The sequence below is a fragment of the Crocodylus porosus genome, unplaced genomic scaffold (assembly GCF_001723895.1).
Source record: "Crocodylus porosus isolate Cpor-Errol unplaced genomic scaffold, CroPor_comp1, whole genome shotgun sequence".
NCBI classification, from domain to species: domain Eukaryota; kingdom Metazoa; phylum Chordata; order Crocodylia; family Crocodylidae; genus Crocodylus; species Crocodylus porosus.
The window spans coordinates 160,096,561-160,107,296 of record NW_017728906.1 but is presented as its reverse complement, the minus strand read 5'-3'; the positions used below and the strand labels follow the sequence as shown (position 1 = coordinate 160,107,296).

At 38.0% G+C, this 10,736-nt stretch overlaps 1 protein-coding gene across 1 annotated transcript in view; it reads left to right on the top strand.

The window, feature by feature from the left end:
* The window catches only part of LOC109306591 (neurobeachin), a 529,566-nt gene that overhangs the window by 283,328 nt on the left and 235,502 nt on the right, over positions 1-10,736 (top strand). The window contains exon 17 of the mRNA XM_019530077.1: positions 3,360-3,503. Coding sequence (XP_019385622.1) covers positions 3,360-3,503 — 144 coding nt within the window. The remainder of the gene's footprint in view (positions 1-3,359; positions 3,504-10,736) is intronic.

Here is a 10,736-nt window from a genome sequence, read left to right as displayed (position 1 = left end):
CTAGAGAGGACTATAACGGTATTGTTAGGGTAAGCAGGGATGAAATCAGGAAGGACAAAGTGTAATTGGAGTTGCAGCTAGCAAGGGATATGAAAGATAACAAGAAAGGTTTCTATAATTATGTCAGCAACAAAAGGAAGATGAGGGAAAGTGTCGGTCCCTTATTGAATGGGAGAGGCAACCTAGTGACAGATGATGGAGAAAAGGCTGAAATGATCAATTACTTTTTTACCTCAGTCTTCACAGGCAAGGTCAGTTCCCAGACTACTGCACCTGGCAGCACAGTTTGGGGAGGAAGTGAGCAGCCAGCAATGGTGAAGGAACAGGTTAGGGATTATTTTGAAAAGCTGGCATTGTACAAGTCCATGGGGTCAGACATGGTGTACCTGAGGATGCTGAGGGAGTTGGTCAATGTGATTGCAGAGCCACTGGTCATTATCTTTGAAAAATTGTGGTGGTCAGGAGAGGTCCTGAACGATTGGAAAAGGGCAAATATAGTACCCGTCTTTAAGAAAGGGAAGCAGAAGGATCCAAAGAATTACAGCCTCACTTCAGTCCTTGGTAATATGGAGCAGGTCCTCAAGAAATCCATTTCTAAGCACTTGGAGGAGAAGAAAGAGACTAGGAACAGCCAGCATGGATTCACCAAGTGAAAGTCTTGCTTGACCAACCTAATTGCCTTCTATGATGAGGTGACTGACTCTGTGGATGCAGGAGGAGTAGTGGATGTAATACATCTTGATTTTAGCAAGGCTTTTCATAAGGTGTTTCACAACTTTCTTGCAAGCAAGCTAAAGAAGTCTGGGCTGGATGAAGTGACTTCAAGGTTGATAGAAAACTGGCTAGATCATCCAAGTTAAAAGGTAGTGGTTTGATGTCTAGTTGGCATACAGTATCAAGTGGAGTGCCCCAGGGGTCAGTCCTGGGACTGGTTTTGTTCAATATCTTCATCTACAACCTGGAATTGGGATGGAGTGCAACCTCAGCAAGGTTGCAGATCACATGATGCTAAGAGGAGTAGTAGATCACTCTGGAATAGGACTAGGATTTAGAGAGACGTATATAAAATGGAAGATTGGACCAAAAGATATCTCATGAGGTTCAATAAAGACAAGTGCCAAGTCCTGCACTTAGGACAGAACAATCCCATGCACAAGTGCAGGCTGGAGACTAAGTGGCTGAGCAGCAGCTTTGCAGAAAAGGAGCTGGGGGTTACAGTGGACAATAAGCTGGATATGAGCCAACAATGTCCCCTCGTTCCAAAGAAGGCTAAGGGCATACTGGGCTGCATTTGCAGGAGCACTGCCAGCAGATCAATGATTCTTCCCCTCTGTTTGGCACTGACGAGGCCACGTGGAGTACTGTGTCCAGTTTGTGCCTACCGCTACGGAAAGGATGTGGACAAATTGGAGAGGGTCCAAAGGAGGGCAACAAAAATAGTAGGGGTGTTGCAGCACATTACTTCTAAGGAAAAGCTGAGGAAACTGGGCTTATTTAGTGTGGAGAAGAGAAGACTAACAGAGGATTTAATAGCAGCCTTCAGTTACCAAAAGAGTAGGTCCAAAGCGGATGGAGCTCGACTGCTGTCAGTGGTGGCAGGTGACAGAACAAGGAGCAATACTGTCAAGTTGCAGCAAAGGAAATTTAGTTTAGATTTTAGGAAAAACTTTCTCATGGGGAGGGTAGTGAAGCACTGGAACAGGTTATTCAGAGAAGTTGTGCAATCTCCAGCCTTAGAGGTTTTAAGACCAGGCTAGACAAAGCCTTGGCTGGGATGATCTGGTTGGGGACGGTCTGGCTTTGAGTAGGGGATTGGATTAAATGATCTTCCAAGGTCCCTTCTAACCCTAATTCTCTATGATTTTATGATTATGCCAACGTATAAATCCATGGTACAACCAAACCTTGAATACTGTATTCAGTTCTGCTCCCCCACCTCCAGAAACATAGAATAGAAGGAGAAACAATACAGAGAAGTGCTACAGGGATGATGAGGGGTATGGAGAGGCTTCTGTACCAGGGAAGACTAAATAGGCTATGACCTATCAGCTTGGAGGAAAAACAGCCAAGGTGTCAAATATAATAAAAGTCTATGAAATCATGAATGGTGTGGAGAAAATACATCAGGATTTACTATGTGCTGTCTCTCACAACACTAAAACTAGGGGATATATAATGAAGTTATTTGGTAGTAAGGCTAAACTGAGCGATATGAAGGCGGGGGGGTTTCCACACAGCAGCATGTGATTATTTTGTGGAACTCATCTCCACACTTTTTTGTGGAGGCTGATAACTTAACCAGGTTCAAAAGAGGATTGGACTGATTAATGTAGAATGGGTCCATCTGTGGATATTTAACATTATACTTAAAATTATAACTTCCAAATTCAAACCTCTCTAACTGCTGTAAGTTGTAAGAAAACAAGGGAAAAGTACCAGTCATATATAAACCCTGCATAAAAAATTTTCCCCTTAGTAGGTGATACAGGGATATACCTGTGATCTGACCCAACATGGCAATTAAGTTCCTCACTTAAGTCCCACTTAAGTCTGTTACATCAATATTAATGTACTGTGTATCCTGAATTAAAGTTGAAGGTGTATAAAAATAAATGAGGCTAAATAAGTGCCATACATTCTACATAACCTCTTATATTATTTTCTTTGAAAAAGTGGGAGATAGTACCAGTACTGGCATATGTTAGTGGTAGGGAAAAAAAAGACTTGTCTGTCTCCGATTGTGAAAGAATCATCGTGTTGACGCTAAAATGTTATTTGAAGGGTACCACACCGTGATACTGTTTATAGTTACCATGCACCATTCTCTCAGATAGTTTTTTTTCAATATCTCAAAACTTTTTTTGAGAAGTGAATCACTTTTTATAATTCCATCATTTAACAGTACAGATTAAATGTTATGGTTTTCAAAAGTGTGCCAGAAGGTACCTTTCTTAAGCTGATATGTTCCTCTTCTGAAGAGCTGCCTATCAAGGTAGACAAAAATGGATGTGAGCAGAGTTCTTGATAAAATAATTGTTACAGGTCTTGTTGATATCAAGATTTTACTGACTCGTTTTATAAATTTAATATTTACATGTTAGTTATATTTTTAATTGCCCAGAGGTAATTTTTAAAGTTCTTTCCAAAAGGCTGAAAAAGATAATGCACATTCTGTATTGACTGCTAAATTTCTTATAAAATGTTATCTCTGTTTGGAGTGTTCTACTTTTTCAAAATAAAATCTGTTTACAAAACTACACACATACATTTTAAAGACCTTAGGATTGCTGAATCATTGACTATGAATGCTTTATACAAAAAAGTAGATGCTCAAATTCATATTTTTGCTTTTTATTTAGGCACTGAAGAAGATGTAGTAAAGTCAAAGAAAACCTTCCGAAGTCAAGCTGTAGTGAATCAAAATGCAGAAACTGAGCTTATGCTGGAAGGGGATGATGATGCTGTCAGTCTGCTCCAAGAGAAGGAAATTGACAACCTTGCAGGTAATTAATTACATATTTCCTATTAAAGTGTTAACAACCAAATTTTGTAAAAATCTTAATATTAACCTTTGCAACTAATCTCCTAGGTTCCTGGTTATTTAATGGGCTGCTGGTGGTGTTTACTATTGCTCTGAGAACAGATTACTTACCTACTGGGTTCAATAGGATGCCCTATACTGTGACCTAGCAAAATTGATTAAGCAGTATCTCCTTGTAGAATGCTCTTGAGTTTGTTCATGGAGGTTTAGCAAAGCCTAGGGCATTGCACTGCTCCTTACAGAACTGCTAGGTGATGTACATGGAGGACTACAGCAGTGGAAATGGACACAGTGACTATTCCCAGAATTCAGTCTTTTGAGAGTCAGGATGTTGTAGTGTGGAGCAACACTTCCGTTCTTCACAACCTCTTCTCTCTGAGGAATGAAGGAGGCTGTTGAAAAACTTTAAGCTCTCACTTCCTGCAGATTCACCTGTTGTTTCTTTTCTCGTTGGAGCTGGGGGTATAAAACTGCTTACTCTGTATTCCATGGTGAGAGGATGGGAAAAGGGATTGCATCTGGCTGCAGATGCAAGCATAAGAATAACTGAACATTACTAATTTTGGGAATGGGACTGTCAAAGTCAACTGAGATCAGATCTCTGATTTATTCAGGGAATTGTGTTCCAGTATTTGTTGGGCAGTGAAGAACCCTGTCATATTATGAAAAAAAACTAAAAGACTGGCACTTGTTGACATACTGAAGAACTTTTGAGACATCACTGAGTTTCTACCTAAGTTCTTCTTACTCCTATATGTTCTTGTGATGTCACATGCAGGGGAAATTTAAAGTAAAAATGTAGATGATATATGAATAACAAACACACTAAAAGAAAAATTAACCTAGAGCTGTGATTCTCAAACACTTTTGAGTTGGCTACCCATTTTGTTATTGTTTTACTATGATATACCCCTATAATCCCCTGTGATCGACAGAAAAAAAAATGCTTTCTCACAACAATTACACTGTAACCTCTCCAATGACCTAAGGTATATTTCAGACTTGCTTTTCTGTTCCTTCCTTTTTTTCAAATATATTTTGCCTTTTGCATCTTCTTCTTGCCCATTTCTTCCCCTTGCCTACATTTTGGAGATATGTGTATCCTAGTTTGAGAAACACTGGTCTAGTGGTTTGAAATTAAAGTAAGAAAAAGCCTAACTCTGATGTTGGGACTCAGCCTTAAACATTTTGATCTTCAACACTCCTATTTATTTGATTTATTTAAAAATTTATATTTGTGACCATTGCTGGGTGTTTTCCTGCCTTACATGGATAACATAGTCTAGACCAGTGGTCTCCAAACTTTTTTGATCGTGTACCCCTATCAGTAAAAAATTTTGAGCATGCACCCCCAATATATGAGTGAGGGCACCACTGTCAACCCCTCAACGTTGTGGAACTCCCACTCTTTCCTCAGGATACCTCGCATACCGTATGTGACACGTGACTGTCTGACATATGGACCGAGTGAGGGCACTAGCGCATAAATAGAAGTTGTAATATTTTCTTCCTGCACCCCAATGGATCGTCTTGCGCACCCCCTGGGGCACGCACACCCCACTTTGGAGACCACTGGTCTAGACAATTACTGTGCTAATTTAAACTAGCTCCCCTTTCTAGGATTTTATAGCAATGAAACGTCAGTGGCAGCACTGTCAAGTTCCAACTCATTATCCTGGACATATACCATAAATAAATATAAATATATATAGTTATAGTTATATAGTTTCTATGGTTTAAAAGGAAGTTTTTGAAACATTGATTAAAGCTGTATAGTGATCTGGGGGGAAAATGTCACCCAGCCTAGAAGCCTTTACAGTCTATTGTAAATTTAAGTTCTTGTATATACTACATCATGGCAATCAAAACATGCCCTTTAGTTCTTTTGCTCTATAAGAAACTGACATGTCCATTGTAAAATCCTATATGTATACACAGAGTACATCTGATCAACAATCACCTTATTATTTTTATCCCAAGACTCATACCACTACAGATTTTGCATTTCACCATTACTTTCTGAGACTCAACTATACACATTAGAACAAATTAACTTCTCACACATGGGCAGGGTTATTTGCCATAGGAATGTCACTAATTAGCCGTATGTTCCCCATCACAAGTAGCTGGGCAAGCAAGATAAGTCCACAGTGAAATTTTGAATGTTACAAATGCAGGGCAGTACCATCTCCTGATAAATGGATCTCATTATCCCCATGGAGTTTGGTTCTTTTGTGTAACATCAGGCAGTGCCTCAGTTACACTGCTAATGGCTATCAAAAGTGTCACTATTTCCTGGTTATTCTCCTTTCTGGAACTCTAAAACTTAGCGTGATATATGCTACTACATGTGGGCAGGGTTCTCCAACAGGATTAAATAATGGGGAGATGACATTGTAGTAATAACATGCATGCATTAAGCGTTACTTACCAACAAAAAGACCCTCCTAGTGTTTTACTTTTACCTTCTTGCTATCCCAGATCTTTGAAACTAAGCCTGTCTTGCCTAACTGTAGGGTGGCAACAGCTGAGAAAACAAATATAGTAGTTAATGATCCTATAGCATCACTCTTGGGCTCGTGCCAGCTCCACAAATCTCTGCAAACCCTGCAACTGGTTTGTTGCATGTCTTTGCACCAAATACCAATAGCTTTTACAATATCACAGCTATGTGATTTCAACTGAAATTTAAAAAAATTGGCAACTAAAATAAAAAAAAACAACTGATAGCTGTTTTCCTGTTAAAGTCAAGCCACACAGCAGCAAACTCCTTATGTTACTGGAAAAAACAGAATGTGGTTGTCTTCTGAAGAGTAAATATGTAAAAATGTCACCTTTTCTACAACCTGTCACCTCCATATGCCAACTGCCAGATCTACTTGGCTTTGTGATTAGGCTTTTTCTTGTTTGTTTGTTTGTTTGGGTGGGGGGTTGGTTTATAGTTATTTTACGTTTTTTACTCATGTTTGTAGAACAAACAAAGTTGAGGAGTGAAATTAGTTATTTTTTCCTCATTATTATGAATAGGGTTAGACAAGGAGTAATCCATCAGAATAATTTTCCAAATGAAATTTAGTTTCCACAAAATATAAACTTTCTGATTTCACCTGAATTAAGATATTTCATTTTTTTAAACTCACTTTAAATGTTCAACTTAATATCAGCTCAACAAATAACTAAACTAAGTTCCCCTATAAGTGCATTTCCTTACAGGAGGAGTTGTTTGTGCCTTCATTCTCTCCTATTGGCATGACTCCCTGGAGGGCTGAATCTCCAGGAGTGAAATGTCAGTTTGCCTCTGACTGGACAATACGGTGTATCGTAAGACTCTACTTGTATTATAGTAGAGACAGTCCATGGAGATATGAAATAGGGGGCATTGGACTCTGGATCATCTACTATGAGGCAAAAATTCGGTTTAAAAAACATAGTTTAATATTGAAGCAATCTAAGGTGAAAAATGTCAAATGAAATGTTTCAAAAAATCCAAATTTATAATTTTTTTTTTCAGAATTTCCATTCCACAACTTTAATTTCAACTTTTGTTTTTGCTTTAGGACAAAAGCAAACATTCGTGTGTTGGAATTTTTCACAGGAGCGAGATTTTGAACTTTGTTTAAGTGTAATTATGAAGAGAGTTGTTCCAAGCACAGGAAAAAATGCTTATTATTTGTATTATGATAATGCACAGGAGACCCTAATGAGGACCAAGTTGTACTTGAAACTGTATAAATACTAACAGTTTAATTTAACTGTGTACAATTAACATTAAAAGCAGTGTTCCCAAGGACAGGAAACTGGAAAGTATAATTATAATTACTGATGGTAGAGCAAGGTAGATAAAACCCAGCTTGACTTTCAGATCTCAGGTTAAGTTTGAAGGGTTTACCATGATAAATTACAGTGTAATAATTTTAACAGAGTACATTTGAACTGGAAATGTATGAGGTACAGAATGCTACAATTCTGAAAATGTTTACTCTTCCGAATAGAACCACACTTTGGTCTTTCTATACCAATTGAACTTCTTGAAAACTCAGTTACTTAAATGGGTGTGAGATTGTGTGGACTCTCTTAAATCAATTGAAATCTAGTTTATACTGATTCAAATTGCCTCAAAAAGAATCAAGTTAAACTAAATCGGTATAAACAAGGTTAAAATTGAATTAAGATTGTCCATGTAGGATTTTGCACCCATTTAACTAAATCTATTTAAAATCATGTCTCTACTTAAACTGGTGCAGTTTTCAAATAAACAAGACCTTAGTTATTAAAAAAATATTAACTCAGAAAATATAAATGTTGCTTTGTAAAGTTAAAAATGAAAACCACTAATAAAACTGGAAACAAACAAAAGGCTGATCTCCCAAACATACATGTGACCTCTCTGTAAGAACCTTTCTTTTCAGTGACCCTCTTGCAGATATTTTTTAAAACCCCTAGGGACAAATCAGTGTAAACTGTAGTTTGATATATTACACGTGGCATGAGGGATTTGTTTTTTAGGTGAATGTATACTGGATTGTTTTGTCATCAAATAATCCAACTATTACATGAATTGCAACAAGGATTTCTCAACTTGCAACTTCTTTACTTTTTGCATTTTTAATTAATTCTAGTGATGATGTGGAGCTCTAGTTCAGTCAGGCCCATCTTTTCTTAATTTCCATAATAGTTTCAGGATTTTATTTGCAGTACTATCTTAAATGACTTACATGGTATGGTCAATTATTGTATTGTTTTAAAATTTATACTTGCCCTAGTATTTACATATTGAAATGTAACATTTTTCTGTTTTGATTTTAGCTCCTTTCCTTCCCAAGCTGTTCACTTCAAGAGGCAAGTCATATGTTTGTGAGAACTAATGATTAAGGTAGTCCAGTCTAGTATAGCAAATTTCTAATATGAAGTTGTAAATCAGTGGTAGCACAATCAAACCAATTGTAGTGAATTTTATAATCCCTAATTCTTCTGTATCCTCTCCAGTATTTTACGTTATTTTTCTGATGCTCCAGTAGGGCCCTCTGCACTTACAGTTTCCTTTAGGAGCCTGAAAATCCAAATTTACTAACACTTTATTTTCCTCTTGAGCAGATGATTTCTTCATAATGAAAAATATATTGATGTGTTTCATGATAAACTTGTACTTCCAATATGGAGAACATATTAACTGATAGTTAGAGTTGTCTTTACAACCTTTTAACAAACAAAGGTATAAAGCTAAATAAGAAACTGGAGAATTATTAAATTTTCAGCAAATTAAATGTTGTGAATTCAGGATTTTTAGGAGTAAATTATGCCTGCTACTGCCTGCCAGTAGTTCCCATTGGTTTCAATGAAAGTTGTGTGCATGTGTTGAACAGTGGAATTTCTGAACCTTTTGGAAGATTCTTTATTCCACAAATAGCTGTACTTGTCATCGGCATAATTATGTAGTTGGAGGTACTGTCTTTGAGTGCTTGCTATTAGGACCAGGCAGGCAAAGTGTATCAGGCAATATATATATATTCTGTCTGTCTGTCTGTCTCTCTCTCTCTCTCTCTGTAAAGACATAGAGAAAGAATATATAGACACACACTAGTCCAGTAAATAGTTTATTGTAATTTATGGATATGGCAGAAAGGAAGGAAATGAAGAGGTGCAGAGAAAGATCATCCTTGCATGGGAGTTAGGGGAATCTGTCTAGGTACTTATATGGCCCTAGACAATAGAAAGAGTGCTTCACAAGTTTTTATGAATTCTCACAAACACTCCTTGAAGATACAATGGGTTATTCTTCTCATTTTTTAAGATAGAGAACTGAGCACAAAGTAGTTGAGTTGTTCATGGAAAAAAGCTACTAATTAAGTGCAGAACATTTTAATCCTAATGCAATACTTTATCTGCAAGACCATCTTTCCTCCCTGCCAGTAAGGCTTGGGTTGGAGGGAGGAGTCCATCATTAGTATAAAGCAAGAATCAGTGCTCTGAACTTCACTGTCAAAATGTTACTAATAAACAATACTGCTACCTGCTGCAGAAGCAACCGATCTTTGATCCCAGCCAGCATCAGGAAAGGAAGCAATGCAGCCCTCTATCCAGACATCATGGTGGTGTACTGAATGCATTGACTTCCTGCCCCGTGCTAAGAAGAAGAAAAAAAAAAGTTGGGTCTTGGGAATTTGACAGCTTGTAGTAGTATTAATGAGATACAAGACCTTTCATTTCCAGGTCATCTGTTCAAATTAAGACAAGATTGGTAGAAACAAAAAGTTACCAGCATCTGTTTGGTAGCTTTTGCAAAATAAGCTTTTTTTCAGTTCTTTCACATTCACAACTATCATAATAATACTGAGAAATTTTTAGTGGAAAAATATTTTTAATATTTATATTTAGAGTAAATTAGAATAGTTTCAAAAGTTCTAATAAGTTAAAACTATGAAACATTCTTCAAAATAAAAATGTAAACAATTTAGCCCTTAAGGGATATTTTCAGTTACAAATCCTAACAAACATTTCATTTAAATTCCTGATATGAGTTTGAAGACTGGTGTAGAGCTCAGTAAAGTAATTAGATTCATATTCTACATAGTCAGATGGATTGCAGATTGGCTGAAGGGTCGTACTCAGAGGGTGGTGGTGGACAGGTCACACTCAACCTGGGGAGAAGTGGGCGGTGGAGTCCCCCAGGGCTTGGTCCTTGGGCCCATGCTGTTCAATCTCTTTATCAGCGATTTGGACAACAGGGTGAAAAACAACCTGTCTAAATTCTTTGATGATACCAAAATTTGGGGTGAGGTGAGCATGCTAGTAGGGAGGGAAAGACTGCAGCAAGACCTGGATACGTTGCAGGGGTGGGCTAACAAAAACAGGATGCACTTCAGTACTGACAAGAGCAGGGTACTGCTCTTGGGCAGTAGTAACCAGCAGCACACTTACAAGATGGAAAACTCCTTTCTTGAGAGCATGGAGGCAGAAAGGGATATTGGAGTCATTATTGACTCCAAGATGAACATGGGCCGACAATGCAAGGTCGCAGTTGGCAAGGCTAACCACACCTTGTTGTGCATCCACAGGTGCATCTCAAGTAGGGCCAAGGAGGTGATCCCCCCCGGCGTGACACTGGTCAGGCCACAGCTGGAGTACTGTGTCCAGTTCTGTGTGCCCCACTTCAGGAGGGATGTGGACAACATTGAGAGGGTCCAGAGGAGGGCCA